Source organism: Mesoplodon mirus, assembly GCF_964341445.2.
Source record: "Mesoplodon mirus genome assembly, chromosome: 7".
NCBI classification, from domain to species: domain Eukaryota; kingdom Metazoa; phylum Chordata; class Mammalia; order Artiodactyla; family Ziphiidae; genus Mesoplodon; species Mesoplodon mirus.
Window position 1 is genome coordinate 5,372,090 of NC_138983.1, and position 21,168 is coordinate 5,393,257.

At 45.5% G+C, this 21,168-nt stretch overlaps 1 protein-coding gene across 3 annotated transcripts in view; it reads left to right on the forward strand.

Moving 5' to 3' along the window:
* Window positions 1-426: 426 nt before the first annotated feature.
* The window catches only part of CHKA (choline kinase alpha), a 62,336-nt gene continuing 41,594 nt past the window's right edge, over window positions 427-21,168 (forward strand). Inside the window, exon 1 of one of the 3 annotated variants that reach the window (XM_082626633.1) lies at window positions 427-1,129. In XM_082626633.1, coding sequence (XP_082482759.1) covers window positions 804-1,129 — 326 coding nt within the window. In that variant the 5' untranslated portion in view covers window positions 427-803. The remainder of the gene's footprint in view (window positions 1,130-21,168) is intronic. The other 2 variants (XM_082626634.1, XM_082626635.1) reach the window with 2 other exon arrangements.

The following is a 21,168-nucleotide window of genomic DNA, read 5'->3' on the forward strand; positions in this document are numbered from 1 at the left end:
GGCCTCGGTTTGTGACCCGGGGACAATAATTTCTCAGGCTCCAGCTTGGACGGGGCGTGGCCGCGCTTCGCAGGGAGCTGAGCCGGCGCTGGGAAGTGTTATAAAAACACACGTACGGAGCTGCAGAAGGAGGTGCCTCGCCCCAAGGTCATGCAGAAAGAGAAGCCAGCCTCCAGGGACCGGCTTCCTAACTGCCCGCTGCCAGGCCCCGGCCTCTGATGTCCTGCAGGATTCGAGGGGTCAAGCAAAGTTTCAGCCACCAAAGCCAAGTTCTGGTTCCCCGAGGCTCAAGGGCCCCCCCCCGCCCGCACTCGGGGACCCCCCCGCCTCGCTAGCTTTCTCCATCCTCGCGACCCCCGGCACCGGCTCGACGCTCCGCCCCCCTCGAGGCCCCGCCTCCCGAGGCCGCAGGAAACGAGATGGCGGGGGGAGGCCGTGTGCTGACGCAGCCAATGGGGAGAAGGCGTGGCGAGGGCGGAGGCGATTGTGATGCGCCGGGCCGACGGACGGCGGCCAATCAGCGGCGAGAGCGAGGGCGGGCTATGACGCGGACAGCGCTCCTCGTGCGGCGGCAGTATAGGAGCGAGCGCCACGGCCAGTAGGACCAGCCGAGCGCCGCCGCTACCCGCCGCTTGCCGCCTCCACGCCGCCGCCCCCCCAACCGCCGCCGCCCCCGGCCTGCCCGTCAGCGAGCGGGCAAGCGGCCTCCGCGCCCGCTCTCCGTGAGGGGGGCATCCAGCCGGATCCTGAGCCTCGAGCTCTCGCGTTGCGGTCGACCGCGCCTCCTCGGCCGCCTGCCCGGCATGAAGACCAAGTTCTGCAACGGGGGCGAGGCGGAGCCCTCGCCGCTCGGGCTGTTGCTGAGCTGCGGCAGCGGCAGCGCGACCCCGGCGCCCGGCGTGGGGCAGCAGCGCGACGCCGCCAGTGACCTCGAGCCCAAGCAGCTGGGCGGGCGGCAGCCGCAGCTCGCGCTGCCCCCGCCGCCGCCGCTGCCTCTGCTCCCGCCGCCGCCGGCCGACGATCAGCCCGAGCCCAGGACGCGGCGCAGGGCCTATCTGTGGTGCAAGGAGTTCCTGTCCGGCGCCTGGCGGGGCCTTCGCGAGGACCAGTTCCACATCAGTGTCATCAGGTCGGTGTCGGCGGCGCGCCGGGGTGGGCGGGAGGGAGGGCTGCGCGGACGCGGTCGGGTGACGCTGACCGGGGGCGGAGTCTGAGGTCGGGGGCGGGGCCGGGGGGGCTCTGCGGCCCGCGAAGCCACCTTTCAGGAGCCTTTGTGAAATCCAGGCCAAATCCCGTGAAACGGGCCCCCGAAGACCCTCCAGAAGGCAGGCTGTTGAAAACATGCCGCTTTCGTGGGAAAACAGGTCTCTTCTAAGGAGAACAGTACTGTTCAATCACAAAGTACATTTTGTCCAGAAGCTTAAACTGTGTCTAGCAAGTCCCTTTGGGTTTAGGGCCTTGAATGAAGGAGGGATGTTTTGGCTGGCTTAAAAAAAAATCACTTGGTGACTTACTTTTAGTTCTTCAAGTCCACGATTAGGTTTTTCCCACTGAAAGAGACATTTGTTAGCGGTGAGGGGGTGACGTTTGTTAGTTCCCCACTAACCGCTCAGACATGTAGGTGTGTGACCAGCCAAAGTTAGGATGTGTGGCTCAAAAAATAACTAAGAGTAAAGTAGAAAGAATTTCTCCCCCTTTTTTAAGCTTAAAAAAACTAATCATAAGTTTAAATTACGAAAAAAGTAAGTTTGTATGTATTCAGACTTAACAGCAAAACATAAACTCGGTTTTTGTCCATCCTGCTCCCCTGAGATGATCACTTAACATTTAGTGGGTTTACTTCTATTGAGACCTTTAAAAATGTGTTTTCTTTTTCTGCTAATTTTCTTGTAACTGGTTGACCAGGTTGAGTGCAGTATCTAGAAACTGGCTGGCTGGCTGCCACCGATAAGCCCCAAATCCAGTTTTAGTCATTTGATTCCTTTTCTGTGCCCAGTGCTTTGCCAGAGCCGCAAATGCAGCAAAACTAACTGAGCTTCACTTTCTTTTTGTGCCTGTGGCCTCCCTTACAGATATGCCTAGGAGCAGTGAGAATCATAAAGGTAGAAAGAGAAAAGAAAACCAAAGAATTGCTTAATGAAACCTTTTTTTTTTTTTTTTTTTTCCTGAAATGAAACTGTCTCCCAAACTATCACATTTAGTTAGGCCTGAAAATTCTCAGTGAGAAGATCATCCTAGGCCATGTGATCTTCAGGTCATCCAGCTGTAAAATGGAAAACGTAGAGGCGCAGTGACTTGCCTGAGGTCAGTGGCTCTGTGCTGACATCTGAGTGAGCTGCCAGGTCTCTTGAACCCATCTCCTACTCCAGTGCTCTTGCCTGTTGCCTATGAAAGCATTTTGGACACCCTGGATCCAGCTGTAAGATGTTTTCGAGGTGCTTTTCTGGGGAGTGTCACTCATTAGATAAACCTTTGTGTTTTTGCTCAAACCTGACATTCGAAAAGCATTGAGGATGCCGATGAAAAAACTAATTGATAGTCAATCTAAGAAAGAAATGGAAAATTTTATTCAAGTCAGACTGAGGATTATAACCCGGAGACAGCCTTTCAGAGAGCTCAGAGAACTGTTCTGAAGAGGTAAAGGGGGAGACCCAAATATATGTGATTGTTGCAAAGGGGGTGCGTGCAGTCAGGCACACATCTCAGCAGAAGGTCGCTGACAGTTGTGAGGAAATGACTTCTTAGTTAATGCTCTTAGTGCCTTTCTAAGTGTGGGAAGGTGCAAGAATAAAAAATTTCTACAGAAAATATAATATCTCTCTGAGGGTCAGTTCTGTCATTTTTCTGAGGGCACAAAGTACTTCATCCTGATCTTTGCCCTGAATTCCTTTCAGGGTGTATTGTAAGTCAGCGACTACAGTGGCTAATGATTTGATTCTTGTTGAACTGGGTAGTGGGCAGGATTCTTTATTCTACAGTCCCTTCCCTTTCTGTTGTAATTTCAACCAAGGTTTGGGAGGCATTTCGTGACCCATCTGTCCCACTGTGTTAAGGATGCTCATTCCCAGGTCAGGTGAAGATTTCGTTGATAGGCCACTCAATGTGCTGTTAGTGGACTAGGTCCTGTTAACAGTAGCGAAAAGCCTCTGGACCACCTATCTTAGTAGTCTGTTATGCTCCAGGAAAAGTTTCCTTCTTTTTAAAAAAAAAAAAAAAATTTTTTTTTTATTATTTATTTTTGGCTGTGTTGGGTCTTTGTTGCTGTGCGCAGGCTTTCTCTAGTTGTGGTGAGCGGGGGCTACTCTTCGTTGCGGTGCACGGGCTTCTCATTGCGGTGGCTTCTCATTGCGAAGCACGGGCTCTAGGCACGCAGGCTTCAGTAGTTGTGGCACACGGACTCAGTAGTTGTGGTGAGCGGGCTCTAGAGCGCAGGCTCAGTAGTTGTGGTGCATGGGCTTACTTGCTCCGCGGCATGTGGGATCTTCCCGGACCAGGGCTCGAACCGGTGTCCCCTGCATTGGCGGGTGGCTTCTTAACTACTGCGCCACCAGGGAAACCCCAAAGGTTCCTTCTTGTTGCTTCTTCCCATATCTAGAGCTATACTATTATAATCGTTGGTCTTATAGAACTATAAGTTTGGTCAATCATTTCAAATTGGTTAATTATCATTAATTTTATTGGAGGCTTAGTCACACACTTGGTAATGCAAGAAACAGTAATCTTGTAAAATAGGCAGAATACTGGTAATATAGCTAGTGACATTAATAAGATCATAAGTAAGTATTTAAGCTAAGAACTTCCATTAGGTTTGGCCCAGTATCACCCCAGGTCGTCTGACCAGTCTGTTCTGGGCCAGTTGCTGTCTTTAAGGGAAATAATATACTGGCATTGTATGTGAAGTTCACCAAAGATGTCTTCAAGTGCAAGGTGAGTGAGTGGTGGGTCATTGTGACCCCTAACAGGATTGGGAAAGGAGTTACATGGTTGGCTCCAGAAGAAGAAAAATTGATCTTTATGGTTGAGCAGGTATTTCCGCTATCGGGGAGGTCTGGTAAACGCATAATGCAGATGCGCGATGCACACCAGAGGGGAGGGAGGAGGCCAAATGGGCAGAGAAAAATTTTATGTTTAAATTTTTCTTGTCTTGCCTTAAAATATGAATTTTTATTTCATCAAGGATGTTTTGTTTGTTTTCTCCAGGAATCAGTGGTCTTGGAAGACACAGCTTTCCTTTTGGTTTGGTGGACCTTTTAAAATAATGTTGTATGGTGTGATACACTGCCTCTCAGTCCTGTTTTCTGGAATAAAATGTTATGGAATGAGTTTAACAAGGAGAAAAGAGGTGATTTAGGATATGGGAAAGTGGGTGATGCCTAGCTTTAAAAAAAAGGCAAAAGAGGTGGTTCAAGTGGGGAAAGATATACACTTGATTGAAATTCAGTGGCCCTCCATAACCAGTCCATGTACAGGTTCTGGCTGTCACGTGTTCCTGATCCGCCTCTCCAGCCCCGGCTTTTTGCTGAGTGCTGGTCCATCTGGGGTGGATGAGACCTCACTGCCTCAGCGCAGTCCATCCAGTCCATCCCACACTTGACCCTTCTGCTCCTCCCCACCCTGGAATATGCTTCTCCTGCTTCTTTTCTTTGAGTTATTAACAGCAGCTGGCTGGTGCCTCAGGATTATTTCTCACCCTTTGCATTGGCTCAGAAAGCCCTCCTCAGCACTCGGTGGCAACTAAACCCTAGTGAACTGCTTTTGTGCCCACACCTCCGGTCTGCTCCAGGCCCGCTGTCCTTGCTTAGACCCTGTAACAGGAGGCACCTGTGGATATCCTTGTGCTTTGGGTGACCCCCCCACTCCATTCTATATCCCATTGCCAGGGACTTCTCAAATATCCTGACTCCTTTGTTTCAAAGTTTACTGTGGCGTCCTGTAGCTGGAGAATAAAATCCAAACTTGTTTGCATGGTTTATACTTGGGCCCCAGCCTTAATTTTTCAGGGTGCTTCTTTTTTTGTTGCTGTTTTAAAATCATTCCCTTCCCCTAACCAGCAGCAACTAACAGTGAGCTAGTCACACTTGTCCTTGCACTTCTGGAATGAGCTTTGTGTTTTGTCTCCAGACTTGTCTTTGCTCCTACACTCTGCTTGGCAGCCTGGTGTCTGCCCTTTTTTTTTTTTTAAATAAATTTATTTATGTGTTTAATTTTTGGCTGCGTTGGGTCCTTGTTGCTGCACATGGGCTTTCTTTTAGTTGCAGTGACCAGGGGCTACTCTTGGTTGCAGTGTGTGGGCTTCTCATTGCGGTGGCTTCTCTTGCTGCAGAGCACGGGCTCTAGGCGCACAGGCTTCAGTAGTTGTGGCTCGTGGGCTCTAGAGCGCAGGCTCAGTAGTTGTGGCACACAGGCTTAGTTGCTCCGCGGCATGTGGGATCTTCCTGGACCAGGGCTCCAACCTGCGTCCCCTGCACCAGCAGGCGGATTCTTAACCACTGCGCCACCAGGGAAACCTCCTGGTGTCTGCTTTTTTTTTTTTTTTTTTTTTTTGCGGTACGCGGGCCTCTCACTATTGTGGCCTGTCCCGCTGCGGAGCAAAGGCTCCGGACGTGCAGGCCCAGCGGCCATGGCTCACCGGCCCAGCCGCTCCGCGGCACGTGGGATCCTTCTGGACCGGGGCACGAACCCGCGTCCCCCGCATCAGCAGGCGGACTCCCAACCACTGCGCCACCAGGGAAGCCCTGGTGTCTGCTTTTAAAATACCTCCTTCAAGGCCTAACTTAGAGAGCCAGACAGAATTAGTTTCTTCCTCGTTTAGGTTTCTTCCATAGCACTTCATGCATACACACCTTTATGTCACAGCACTTACCACATTGTGTGTGTTTATTCGTCCAAGTCTGTTAGATTGAATTCCTAGAGGGCATGTCGTGTTCATCTTTGTATCTCCAGTAGTAGAAGAGTGCCTGACTTTAGCCCCTGGATTTTAGCTTAAATTGGCTTCTTTGCTGTCCTCCTAATGTGATGACAGGGCTCTTTGTAATCAGGCTGCTGGTTGCCTGAGTCCCTCCAGCTACGAGTGGTATAGGGAAAGATAAAAATTACCGTAACATGAAAATTGTCATTAATGTACTGACCACTTGGAAATTTTGTCCATGCCTGGACATCACAGCTGAACACTAGCTTCTGTCTCTGCCCATCAAATCAGCGTTTGTTATCATCACTCTTATTGCTGGTGGATAAAACAGTCACAGTGAGTTGTGAAATGAAATTGTAAATCTTGCAAAAGATGCAAGGTATCATGAAGTTTGATGAAAGATATGTTTGTGGACTATTGAAGTTTTACACACATCTCCCCACAGACCCACTGCCAGTTGAGAAATGATAGGATAGATGGTACCATGGGCCCTTCAAAACCAGATCATTTAAATATCAAAAAGACAGAGAGGACCTTGAAAAGACTGGCGAAGTCCTCAGCTGTATTTGCAAAAGTATACAGTAAAAGTCAAAGAAGGAGTGAATTGTGCTTTATGGTGCTATCTTAAAGGGTTATGAAAAAATTATGCCAAAACTCCCTACTTGATTTCCTTTATATGTACATAGTTACTTTGATAATCTAAATTATATTACATGTAAAGACATAAATCTGTTTCATTTTTCAAGATAAAGTTTCATTTACACTTTGTTTTTACTACACACTGTGAAAATTTGGTCCCTTAAGGGGCTTTACTTCTTTTTTAAAAAAAGTTAATAAAGTTAACTTTTTTTTAGAGCAGTTTTAGATTCACAGCCAAATTGGGCAGAAAGTACAGAGAGTTCCCATTATACCCCCCCTCCCCCCACAGCCTCTCTCACTGTTGACATCATTCTTCTCCTGCAGTGGTAGATTTGTTGCAGTCCACGAACCTACACTGACACATCATTATCACCCAAAGTCCACAGTTTACATTAGGGTTCACTCTGGGCGGTGTACCTTGTACAGGTTTGGACAAATGTATAATGGTGTGTACTATATCCACCATTGTAGGATCCTATAGAATAGCCTCATGGCCCAAAAAGTCCTCTGTCCTCTGCCGATTTATCCCTCCCTCCCCTCAATCCCTGACCTTTTTAGTGTCTCCATAGTTTTGCCTTTTCTAGAATGTCATATGGTTGGAATCATGCAGTGTAGCCTTTTCAGATTGTCTTCTTTCATTTAATAATACGCATGTAAGTTTGCTCCGTGTCTTTTCACGGCTTGATAGCATATTTTGTTTTAGTGCTGAATCATATTCTGTTGTATGGGCGTACCACAGTTTATCCATTTGCCTGCTGAAGGATATCTTTTTTTTTTTTAAGTCTTTATTGAATTTGTTACAATATTGCTTCTGTTTTATGTTTTGGTTTTTTGGCCCCAAGGCATGTGGGATCTTAGCTCCCTGACAATGGATCAAACACGCACCCCCTGCATTGGAAGGTGAAGTCTTAACCACTGGACCTCCAGGGAAGTCCCGGAAGGATGTCTTGATTGCTTCCAAGTTTTGACAGATACGAATACAGCTGTTACGAACATCTGTGTGCAGGTTTTTCTCTGGACATCTTTTCAGTTCATTTGGGTAAATACCAACAAGCCCAGGTGCTGGATTATATGGTAAGAGTATGTTTAGTTTGGTAAGAAACTGCCAGACCATCTTCCAAAGTGGCTGCACCATTTTGCATCGCCACCACCAATGAATGAGAGTTCCTGTTGTTCCACATCCTCACCAGCATTTGGTGTTGTCAGTATTCTGGATTTTGGCCATTCTAGTAGGTGTGTAGTGGTGTCTTGTTTTAATTTGTGATTCTCTAAAGGCAAATGATGTTGAGCATCTTCTCCTATGCTTACTTGCCATCTGTGTATCTTCCTTGCTTAGGTGGTTGCTTGGATCTTCCACCCCCCCTTTTTTTTTTTTTTTTTGCAGTACGCGGGCCTCTCACTGTTATGGCCTCTCCCGTTGCGGAGCACAGGCTCCGGACTCACAGGCTCAGCGGCCACGGCTCACGGGCCCAGCCGCTCTGCGGCATGTGGGATCTTCCCGGACCGGGGCACAAACCCGCGTCCCCTGCATCGGCAGGCGGACTCCCAACCACTGCGCCACCAGGGAAGCCCCCACCCATTTTTAATCAGATTGTTTCCTTATTGTTGAATTTCAAGAGTTCTTTGAATATTTTGGATAATAGTCCTTTATCAGATGTCTGTTGCAAATATTTCCTTCCAATTTGTGGCTTGCTTTACATTCTCTTGATAGTGTCTTTTGCAGAGGAGAATTTTTTTAATGTTAATGAAGTCCAGCTTATCAGTTATTTCTTTCAGGGATCATGTCTCTGGAATTGTATCTAAAACATCATCACCATACCCAAGGTCAACTAGATTTTCTTTAATGTTATGTTCTAGTTTTATAGTTTTGCATCTTACATTTAGGTCAGTGATCCATTTTGAGTTAATTTTTGTGAAGGTGTAAGGTCTGTCTAGATTTCGTTTTTTTGGCCGGGGCTGTCCAGTCCTTCCAGCACCATTTGTTGAAAAGACTATCCTTTCTCCACAGTATTGTTTTTGCTCTTTGTCAAGATCAGTTGACTGTATTGATGTGGGTCTGTTTCTGGCCTCTGCATTCTGTTCCATTGATTTATTTGTCCTTTCTTTTTCTTTTGGCCAGTATCACGCTATCTTGATTCCTGTAGCTTTATAGTAAGTCTTGAAATCCGTACGATCAGTCCTCAGACTTGGTTCTTCTTCAGTATGGAGTTGGCTATTCTAGGTCTTCTGCTTCTCCGTGTAACTTCAGAGTCAGTTTGTTGATATGCACAAAATAACTTGCTGGGATTTTTTACTGGGATTGCATTGAATCTATAAATCCAGTAGGGAAGAACTGACATCTTGACAATATTGAGTCTTCCTGTTCACAAACATGGAGTATCTCTCCATTTATTTAGTTCTTTGATATCTTTCGTTAGAATTTTGTAGTTTTCCTCATATAGATCTTGTACATATTTTGTTAGATTTATACCTCAGTACTTAATTTGGGGGGGGGCGCTAATGTAAATGGTAACACGTCTTTAATTTCATTGTCTACTTGTTCATTGCTGGTATACAGGAAAGCAACTTTTTTGTTTTTTTTTTTTTGTATATTGACAAACTTTTTTGTATATTTGATTTTTGTATATTGACCTTGTGTCGCATAACCTTGCTATAATTGCTTATTAACTCCAGGAGTTTTTTTCTTCAGTCTAGTCTCTTGGCTTGCTCATCTCTGACCCTTATGCCCACGGTCTCCTTCCTGGTTTTCCTCTCTGGCGGAGCCTGGCAGTCAGCCTAGACTCCCTCCATGATCTCACCATCCTCTGTCCACTGGCAGGGAATCTTGACCCGCCCTAGGACAGCCCTCATCTTCAGCTTTGCATTAGCCCATCTTGCATCCAAGCCAGACTGCCACCTCCCTGTAAATCAGCATTCACTCATCTCATTGTGCCTAGTACGTTTTTTGTTGAATATCACAGTAGTCCAGGGCCTGGTGATGAAACAATAAAAACATAAGGCCCAGGAGGTCCATGTGGGCTAGAAGAGCTGTGGGGCACTTTGTGGAGAAGGTGGGAGCGTCCCTGAACTCTGAAAGGTGGAAGGACCTTTCAGGTGGGAAGCGGAGGTAGAGGTGTGCTGTGTCCCTAGGATGCTAAGGTTGGTGGCTTGAAATGGGTATTTTAGAAATACTTTCTGAGGGACATTGGGTAATGTCCGGACACATCTTTGATTGTCACGATTTCGTGGTTGTGGTGGTGGTGGTGGTATTACTGGCATCTAGTGGGTAGAGGGCAGGGATACTGCTCGACATCCTACAGTGCGCAGGACAGCGCTTTCCTCTCCGTGCCCTGAATGTGGACAGTGCTGAGGTTGAGCAGCCTGGAGCAGAGGACTGAAGACCGAGCTTTTCTCTGTCCCGCACACTCTTTTTTTAAAAAAATAAATTGATTTATTTTATTTATTTATTTTTGGCTGTGTTGGGTCTTCGTTGCTGCACGTGGGCTTTCTCTAGTTGTGGCGAGTGGGGGCTACTCTTTGTTGCGGTTCGCGGGCTTCTCATTGTGGGGACTTCTCGTTGCAGAGCATGGGCTCTAGGCGCGTGGGCTTCAGCAGTTGCAGCATGTGGGCTTCAGTAGTTGTGGCATGTGGGCTTCAGTAGTTGTGGCTCACGGGCTTAGTTGCTCCGTGGCATGTGGGGTCTTCCTGGACCAGGGCTCGAACCTGTGCCCCCTGCATTGGCAGGTGGGTTCTTAACCACTGCACCACCAGGGAAGCTCTGTCCCACACACTCTTAAAGATTGATAACAAGCAACTGACATTATCTCCTGTAATCTTCACAGACCCCTACTAGATACTCTTAAACCATCTTACAGAGTAATTTGCCCAAGACCATGCAGCTGTCTGCAGAGCCAGCAGCCCACCTGGGACAAAGCCTGTTCTCGTAACTGTGCCTGCAGACTTGGTGTTGAGAGAGCTGGGAGTTAAGACACCTGTTCCTGATTACTGTGTATTGTGCTGTCATTTTACTGAAGTGCTTTTTTCCCCCGAGCTGTGGTCGTTTCAAGTTGAATTTTAGATGGTTAGAAGAAATTTTGCAAAGATCTCCTTTTTTCTTGTTTGTGCTGTAAATTCAGTAGCTCTTTTGATATTATGCTGTCTTCTATTTTCCGTGCAGGCCCTGAACCTTAGGGAGACTGAGTCCTGTGTGTGCTGGGCTTTTCGCCATGTTACTTGTGGACAGTTTGCAGAGGTTTCAGTGGCCTTTTTGGTTTTCAGCAAAGTACAGTTGGTTAGGTGCAGACGAGAAATTTCCCATGTCAGTTTAGCAGGTGAAAACCTTTGTGTTAGGGCCTCCCTGGTGGCGCAGTGGTTGAGAGTCCGCCTGCCGATGCAGGGGATACGGGTTCGTGCCCCGGTCCGGGAGGATCCCATATGCCGCGGAGCGGCTGGGCCCGTGAGCCATGGCCGCTGGGCCTGTGCGTCCGGAGCCTGTGCTCCGCAACGGGAGAGGCCACAACAGTGAGAGGCCCGCGTACAGCAAAAAAAAAAAACAAAAAAAAACCTTTGTGTTAGAGGCTTCTCTGGAGCAGGCAGCGTCTCAGGTTTCTCGTTGTCTGAGCTGACTCACCTAGATGGACTCCTTTTCCAAATGGTTAAAAATACATAGATGTTTTTGATGAATGAATGGACGAGCAGAGTGTGGCATATACCTGCAATCAGATATTATTCAGCTTTGATAAAAAGGAGATTCTGACACGTTACAACATGGCTGAACCTGGAGGACGTTCTGCTAAGTGAAGTAAGCCAGTCACAAAAAGACAAATATTGTATGATGTCACTGCTGTGAGGTCCCTAGAGAAGTCAAATTCATAGGGACACAGTATCCTGGTGGGTGCCCGGGGCTGGAGGATGGGGAACGGGGAGTTAGCGTTTAAAGGGCACAGAGTGTCAGCTTTATGGGATGAACAGTTCTGGAGGTAGAAGATGGTGATGGTTGCACAAGAATGTGAATGTACTTAATGCCACTGAACTGTACACTTACCAGTGTTTAAGATGGAAAATTGTATGTTATGTGTGTTTCACCTCAACTTAAATACTGGGAAAAAAGTAATCTAGGTGTTTGACGTGAGGAATGGCATATTTCAAGACCTTGGGCTCTTCACCAACTTGTTGTATCACTACAGCATGCATTTTCCTCATGTAGAATGCTGTAGAATAAAACAGAAATAACCTTGTTAAGACCTGATAAGTCTACAAATAAAGGATACAAGCCATTTGTAAAGCTACTTGTATTAAATACATGTTGCTAAAATAAAAACTATGTTATACAGTAGACCACTATCTAGTGAAGTGATTTTACTCCAAAACTTAAAAACTTGTTTCTGTGGGGCAAAGAGAGTCCACACAGTAGTGCAGAGGCCCTCTCCCCTGCATTCACTTTATCACTTGTAGTTAAAATTACCAACTACTTCCTGTCACACACTGAGTACTTGAAGCACAGGGTGTGACATTCCCAAGTGCCCGGGACCTGCCCCGTGTAGACCAGCTTCCTGCTGCCGTGTTAAAGTGACACACAACACAGCACGAATGGACCACGTCTACTGGACTGTTCGGCCTTATCATTGACTCGGATTTGACCTCCTTTCTACACATGGAGTATATTTTCAATCTATGAGAACTTTTCAGAGCAAGCAAACTTGAATGATAGCTTTTATAGCCAACACCTGCCAGTAGCATTCAGTGTTTTTCGCAAGGTGGGTGAACAGTCTGGGGAGCATTTGTGAAGCGGCCAGGAACCAAGATGCCATCTTGCCCTGCGGCTTCGTGGCTGGAGAGGGAGTGATGAGGGAAGGGCCATGCTGTGGTCCCACCCTGAGGACTGAGCCTTAGAAGGTGGGGAGCTGGAAGGATAGTTTTTACAGTTGCTGTGGCCCAGCCACCTTCCTTTGCTTCCCCACGTTACGGTTGAGTACTCTCTGTGTTTGAGTGGGGAGCCCCCTTGCCACCTCTGGCCTCCTGGGTAAAGTACAGCTGTGCCATAAATGGTGAGCTGATAGACCTTTAAGTCAGGAGTGTTTCCTCATTTGCCTCGTGGCGGGGAAATGTTCATTTTCTTCTCCCTCCTTGAAAATCTCCACTGCCATTAAGTCTGGAAATTAACTGTACTTTATCCCAAATGTGAGAGTAACCTGTTTGAATTGTAGTGACCTGTTAGCAAGTTAAGAGGATCTTGATGATTTTGTGCCTTACCGGGGTTTTGGGGTTTGTCCTGTGTTTAGGCAACATGTAAATTTCCCCGAGATGCTTCACTGTCTAACACAGTTGACTTCTGTTGGAAAGGGTTACGCTTCAGGTTCTGGAACAGTGGGGCTAACGTAGAAAAAGATGAGTTGGGGGAGGAGAGAATCAACTTGCCTAAACCTAGAACTGCCTCTAAAGTTGCAGGTTGGAAAAGTCACCAAGAAACAAATTGATCATTACTATTATAGATGGATATCAGTGAAAAACATTTTGGCTTTTTAAAGGGCTCAGTCAGGCAGTTCAGGGCTGAAAATGAGGCCCAGGCCTAAAAATCCTGAAACATACACAGGGTATTATCTGTTATGTGACTAGAGGAAAGAAATTAGCAGGAAAGATTCAATTAACTGGAGGCCAAGTTACTAAACATTTTCCTTAATTTTTTTTTGAGAGAAGGTGTGAAAATAAGAAAAAGCAATACTACTTTAAGCATTAAGAACATTCCCTGGCCTGCCTTGGAAGCCGTTCACATCTGAGTTCCTCTGTGTGTGTCTTAACCTCCCTAGCACTCTGTAGTGATATTTCATGTTCAGAATATGGGCCCCAGGCCAGTGAGGGGCTTGAAACATGAACAGGTACATCACATTTGCCACCCTATATTTAAGGCGGGAACGGAGGGAGGTACAAAGAGTTTTTAGATTTTCCACAGGAGTGTTTTATGTGTTAGCCTCTAATTATCTTGTGGTTAGGATGGTACTTCATAGGGACCTGATGATTAACCAGGAGATTAGTTGAGTGGGATAGCTCCCTCCTTGAGCATTCATTCCTTTTATTTGTGAAGGGATTACAGAGGACAGTTGGAAAAAAACAAGGGTTATTTTTGCTCACTTTGTTAAAGAAAAGAAATCTTTGAGTAGATAATCAGTGTACTGGCTTTAAGATTCAAACATTACGAAAGGGCGTCTTTCTCCCACCTCTGACCCCGGTGCCTCTCCCTAGAAGCAAGCACTTCCAGAGAGATGTCACGCATACATTAGTATATGTGGGTGTATTCATCTCTTCAGCAAACTCTGAGAGCTGCAAGGTGCTAGGTCCTGTGCGAGGGGCTGGGAATGTGTAGCTTCCCCCTCCTCTTTAATACTTAACAGTAGACCACTTTTTTTGCACCAAGAGCAGTGCTGTGTCTTGGAGGTTGCTTTGTATGGTATTTATTGAGCTCCCGTATTCTTTGGAATAGCCATATAGTGTTATATTTTAATTGAAATAGCGTTTTGATCTTTTCAGGACAGTTTGAATGCTAGAACTTCTGCTTTGTTAAGTTAATCATGGTAATAAAAGATTCCATTCATTAAGTGCTTGCTCTTGCCAGGTACCACCCGTCGTGCTTATCTCATTTAATCCGGGCAGTGAGCCTCAGGGAGAGGAATTCTTTTTTTTAAGATAAAAGTTACTTTATTTTTATTTATTTGTTTATTTTTGGCCATGTTGGGTCTTTGTTTCCGCACGAGGGCTTTCTCTAGTTGGGGCGAGCGGGGGCCACTCTTCATTGCAGTGCGCGGGCCTTTCACTGTCGCTCCAGATGTGCAAGCTCAGTAGTTGTGGCTCACGGGCCTAGTTGTTCCGCGGCATGTGGGATCTTCCCAGACCAGGGCTTGAACCCATGTCCCCTGCATTGGCAGGCAGATTCTCAACCACTGTGCCACCAGGGAAGCCCCAAGGGAGAGGAATTCTTAACCCCAGGGGCTCAGAGAGGCTGAGTAGCTTGCCAGGAGTTAAAGTGTTAATAAGTGGTGACTTCTGTCTAGTTCTAACACAGTATGACGGTTATTTCAGCTAGTCACTCAGGTATGCATTTCAGTTTAGGCAGAGATAACATACACCTGTCTTTATTTTTGCCCAGATTTTTTGTGATAAGCAATTCTCTACAATAGTACCTATTGCTTGCGAGTTATGTGCAAAAGTATCCTGAGAGTATGATGTCTGGCAAGGACTTCAAATGACCTTGAGCGTGTTGACGAGTCCTGTATTTTAGGTGAGTAATAAAGTCAAGTGGCATATCTCCCCTGAGTTCCAGTCAGTGCTCGCATGGGTTAGAAACCTCTGCAGGCATGCATCCTGTCACAGTCCAGGGCCAAGTGACATTCATATAGACGAGTCATGTGGAGAAGGCAGGGGTCCCCCCAGGTGTCTGACCTTTTCAGGGACCCTGTTTTACTGATGAGAAGTTCAAACAGACCTGGTTTGTGAGTCACCCTTTGTCTGTTTTGGACTGTGAATAAGGGTGAGTAGGATTCTGTAGGGTGTACACATGATGGCAGGTAATTAATGCCTGAAGTTACGGTTGTGGCCTTTTACTGCTTTCCCCTACACATAGGCTACTGGAAGTTTCATCTCTTCCGAGTCTTCCTCTCTTAGTTTTCCTGCGTTGCGTTTGGCCTGCCAGCACAGGGTGGAATTCAGGATGCTGCACTAAAGAGTACTGTGGAAGCCACCCGGTTCAGAGATGTTCACAACTACTGAAGCATAATTTTAAAACTTTGAAAAATCCAGAGATTATGAACAGCACTGAAGTGAGCCAATCGGCAGGGGGAGGGCAAAGGGCACGGGAGGCCAGCGTTGGCAAACCTCCCCTCCCCAGGCTTTATTCTGGAATCTTTTCTCTTGATGGTTTTGACAGTAGCCTGGATGCCTGGATGGTGGAAGGTGCCTGGGCTGTGGAAACCAGGTAATGGGAGAGTGGAGGAGAAGGCGGTGGGCTGTGTGTGTGTGGGGGGGCCCTCCCTGACAGGCCTCAAACTGGGGGACTGCGGGAGTAGGCCGCAGAAAGATACGTGGGGAGGAGAAAAAGAAGTGTATGGCCAGGACCAGAGGGAAGCACCTTTGGTCGTGCTGGTGGGGGACAGGTGCCACCTCCAAATAGAGTTACAGGTAGGTGTGGGAAGCTGGAAACCTAGTGTAACCACAGAGGTTTCCTGAAACTCGGTAACTTCTCTCATTCCAAAGTCTTTAGTAATGCTTCTTCTTTTTCCAGATCCTAAAATCAGAGGCACCTTTTTAAGGGCTTGATTTATCCTAGGGTCTAGCAGTTTCATTGGAAGTGTTCACTACTTGGGAGCAGATTTTAATCAAATGGTGATTGCCATGGATCATACACACGGAGCTTCATATTAAGAGGACGGTCATTCATAGGTTCAAATAAATCAATGAATGGCCGATTTAATAAACTACTTAAGGCAAGTTATCACTGGTTTAGAAAGGAAAAAAACAGCATTATTGAGATGTAATTCACGTCATATAAAATTCACCCTTTTAAATGGTACAGTTCAGTGTTTTTTAGTATTTTTACAGAGTTACACAGCGATCACTGCTGTTTTTTCAGAGCACTTTCATCACCTCCGAATGAAACCCTGTACCATTAGTATTCTCTTCCCGTTCTCCCCTCTCCCTAGCTCCTGGCAACCACTGATCTACTTAATTTTTATGGATTTGTCTTTTCTGGATATTTCGTATAGATGGAATCATACAACATGCATGGCCTTTTGTGACCAGTTTCTCTCACTGAGCATCATGTTTTCTAGGTTTGTCCATGTTGTAGCGTGTATTGGTACTTCATTCCTTTTTATGGCTGAATAATATTTCATCGCTTGATCTACCACAGTTTATTTATTCATTCATTATTGATGGACATTTGGATTCTTTCCCTTTTTGGCTATTATAAACATTTGTGTTCAGTGTTTGTGAGGACGTATGTTTTCATTTCTCTTGGGTATATGTCTAGGAGTGAAATTGCTGGGTCATTTGGTAACTCAACATTTAACTTTTTGAAGATGTCACTGATCTTTTGAGCCCTCTGTCAGAGGATCTCCACAGACCCCAACAAATATCCCTATTGAGTTTGAGAGGATATTGGACAAGATTATTGTTGCTTTGACCCATCGTGACCTTTTTACCAGCGCCTTTTTTCCCCCTTGCTTCCAGTGATCTTGGTTTTATACATATACTAAATTACCAACTGATTTTTGAGAAGAGTTCATTATAGTATATGCTGGTGATTGTGTATTAGATGCCATAAAGTTTTATGTGAAACAACCTCTCTTTATTAAAAATTACAAACATTTATAAAGTAGTAAAGAATAAGATTTTGAAAATAATAAAATAGCTTTATCAAATCTGAACATTTGGCTTCGGGTTCCCTTCTTTTGCCCAGAGGTAACCACCATTTTGCATTGGTGTTAAAATTCTGTTTCATTCTGAAATAAGATTCTGATCTTTAGAACAGAATTTTGAAGTCTTTTATAACCTGTGTATTTGGTCTAAGTGCTGAAACATTAGAGCATTTTTTGTGACAGGTGTACTTGTAGTAGGGTGGTTCACGTATGGGAGGTTAATAATCCTGTGAGTCATGGAGCCTTTGGTTCCTGTTTGACCGTAGGTAACCAGTTGTCATCTAGGCTTCTATTTTAAGAAGACCTTTCACACCAGGAAGGCGTGATGATATTTCCTGCTGCGAAGAGCTTTGAGAGGAAGTAGCATCAAATGCCAGATCTTAGTTTCGTGGAGTGGTTTTTGTTTTGAAATGATTTTGTGGAATTTGTCAGAGTTCTTTTAAAATTAATTGCAATCAGGCTTCCCTGGTGGCGCAGTGGTTGGGAATCCACCTGCCAATGCAGGGGACACAGGTTCGAGCCCTGGTCCGGGAGGAATCCCACATGCCACGGCGAGCAACTAAGCCCGTGCGCCACAACTACTGAGCCTGGGCTCTCGAGCCTTCGAGCCACAGCTACTGAAGCCCGCGTGCCTAGAGCCCGTGCTCCGCAACAGGAGAGGCCACTGCAGTGAGAAGCCCGCGCACAGCAACGAAGACCCAGCGCAGCCATAAATAAATAAATTAACTAATTAAAAAATAAAAAGGGAAATCTCTTTTAAAAACATAAAAATAAATAAATAAATAAAATTAATTACAATCAATATGATGCCAACTGTGACACAGTTTCTTTGACCCGTTTCTGGATCAACTAAAATTTTAGATTATCTGCTGTTTTACATCTTCCAGTTTTCTTTTCTCCTCTTAATGATTAGTGCAGTTAATTGTATCACTTCATTTGAGGCAAGTAATGAATTGACATTTATCAGTTTGGGGGGAAGTTACTTAGCATAGAATCACTAAGGTGTATCATCAAGAAATCCATTTAAATAAAGTTGCTAACTTTCAGTATGTTTCATAGTTTATTTTCATTAACTATTTTTCCCTTATTGAGGTACTTACAAATATTCTCTTTGCAATAATTTTTTAACTTTAAAATATTTCATGCCATTTGTTAACTTTATGTATATCTTGAAGCATTAAAAAATTTCATTATCTTCACTAGCAATTTAATGTTTTAAAAAATTATATTTTTGATAATATCAAGTTTTAATTGATTAAAAAACAGGTCAAATGAGATATGAGACAGGAGTTCTGACACCACTGACAGGTGAAGAGTGAACCGGTGTGGCTCTGTTTTAGGACACTTTGGCAGTAGGCATCAAGAAATTTTAAAATGGTAGTGCCCTTTGGTCCAGAAAACCCAGCTTTAAAGGATCTCCTCAGATTGTGCATAAAGATTGACATATAGGTATACATTTTGTAGAGTTGTGTGTAGAAGTAAAAAATAATGGGAAAACTCTATCTTTAGCATTAGGCAATTGGTTAAACCATGCTGTATCTTTTTTTTTTTTTTTTTTTTTGCTGTACGTGGACCTCTTACTGTTGTGGCCTCTCCCGCCACGTAGCACAGGCTCTGGACGTTCAGGCTCAGTGGCCATGGCTCACGGGCCCAGCTGCTCCGCGGCATGTGGGATCTTCCAGGACCGGGGCACGAACCCGTGTCGCCTGCATTGGCAGGTGGACTCTCAACCACTGCGCCACCAGGGAAGCCCCATGCTGTATCTTTAAGGTGAAATTCCGTGCACAATTAAAAATGATGTTTTTAATGCTGAATTGAGGGAAAATGCTCATAATATAAGTGGAAAAGGAACTTTGTAGGGCAGTATATTCGCCATGATCCCAATTTTTTTTTTTTTTTTTTTTTTTTTTTGTGGTACGCGGGCCTCTCACTGTTGTGGCCTCTCCCGTTGTGGAGCACAGGCTCCGGATGCGCAGGCTCAGCGGCCATGGCTCACGGGCCCAGCCGCTCCGCGGCATGTGGGATCCTCCCGGACCAGGGCACGAACCCGTGTCCCCTGCATTGGCAGGTGCACTCTCAACCACTGCGCCACCAGGGAAGCCCCATGATCCCAATTTTAATAGAAAAAGAAATTGGGAAAAGGAGCTTAGGAAAATGACAAGAAAAAAAATATACTACAGTGTTCAGAGTGGTTATATTTGAATAATAGAATTTGGGAAAGTAGTCGTCTTTTTTATTTTGGGGGCGTCTTTCAGATTCATGTACACTCAACTTATTGGAACCTGGCTTTTAAAATCGGAAAGTCAAACAATTTAATACACGTTAAAGCAGCCTACTTTAGTTGCTTCAACAACTGATAAACTTAATTGAATTTGAAAAAATATTGCCAGGTCACCCAGGTTCTTCGTCACTTGTGGTGTGTAGGTGGTCTTGAATGTGCCAAAAGCAGCACTGCTCTACCCAGCAACTGCTTTGTGGCTCTGTTTTCACAAATCCATTTTCTTTAGCATATAAACCAGTTAGCCTTTTGGTTCTTCAGTTTGGAGTTGGTTCTTTGTTTTGTTTTTGCACGGTTTCTTCTCAAATATCCTTTATGTTCTATGTGTGTTGTCATTTGATGAGTCAAATTATTCTCAACTGTAAGTTAATTCTTGATAAGCTGTGTATCAAGAGAAATTGAAATTATGATTTTCGCATCTGATCAGCATCCTGTAAAAGCAGCTCTGTATTCTGCTCGTTATTCCATTGGTACTGTTTGAGGGACCTGTTGGGTGAGGATTAGGGACGCACTCTCAGCTGGATCCCTAGGGCACTGGTTAGAATTCCTGCCAGCAGTGACTTCTCTTTTCAGTGTCCTACCTGCCATGGCTTGCTTACATATGTTGAATATGAAATAAATATGTTATTCTCATCTTATTTGATATTTTGCTTATGTGAGTATCTCTGCGCCTCCTAAATTTAATTATGACATGTATGTTTATTATAAAGATCTTCTGCCACATGATAAAAAGGTTGAAGTTTCAGACTTCTTTGGAATCCTTGAGCATTCCTGGGGTTTTACTTGGAAGGATATTCTTGACAAATCCCGTGGTAAATTGGCTGTTGTATTTCTGCTGTCGTTTCTGTGGCATACCTTCCCATCGTATCTTCTTCCTAGTTGTATTATTTAGCTCATTAGTGTCTTGACTTTTTTCTAGGTGTTTTCTGACAGTTTGGGTCATCTGTGACAATGACATTGTTTCATTAATTTTGCGGTACGCGGGCCTCTTACTGTTGTGGCCTCTCCCGTTGCGGAGCACGGGCTCTGGACGCGCAGGCTCAGCGGCCATGGCTCACGGGCCCAGCCGCTCCGCAGCCTGTGGGATCCTCCCGGACCGGGGCACGAACCCGTGTCCCCTGCATCGGCAGGCGGACTCTCAACCACTGCGCCACCAGGGAAGCCCTGTTTCATTTATTTTGATCGTCACTTGAAAATCATCCACGTTTTACTTCTTCCCACTAGGCCCTATTGGGTGAGCAGCTCCAGATAATACAAGAGATGAAGGATTTCCAGGTTATGGGCTTGTTTGTGGCCAAGCCGGCCTGCTTTCCTTCTTTGGGACTCTGGGGATAAACTGAATCGAGTTACACAGCTTAGAACAGTAGCTCATCTGTTTGCTCTTGCCGTGGACTGAGCTTTCGAGAGGATGTGACAGGAAGGAAAACCAGGCCTTTTAACTGATGTCACGCCTGTCCTGTTGCTTGGTAGCCGGAAGCCCGTGCTGGCTGTGCCTGGATATGGCAGGCCCTTGCGACAAGCCATGCACTGGGGGCGCGGGCCTGAGTGGAGGGGAAGGGAGAAGCCTGCCCGTCTGCCTCTGTGCCTGCCTGCCTCCCGTGTCCTCCTGAGCCGGGGTGGACAGCTAGCTTGCCTCCCGGGAAAGGAGGTCCTTATTCTTGCAGAGGTTCCCACATGCCATGATTGCTTTCCTTTAAATAAGCTGTTGAAAAATATTCTTTAAGATGACTTTTATTTACATCTGTGAAACGTTGTTTCTGTAGAAGCACATTCAAGTTTCACTGGTGAAGAAAAATGAGATTTTTTTTTCCTTTCTAAACCATTGAGATATAGTTCACGTATCACATACTTCACCTGCTTAAATTGTAGGATTCAGTGGTTTTTAGTATATGGGTTTTGTTTTTTTTTTTTTTTTTTGGCCGTGCAGCATGTGGGATCTTAGATCCCCCACCAGGGAT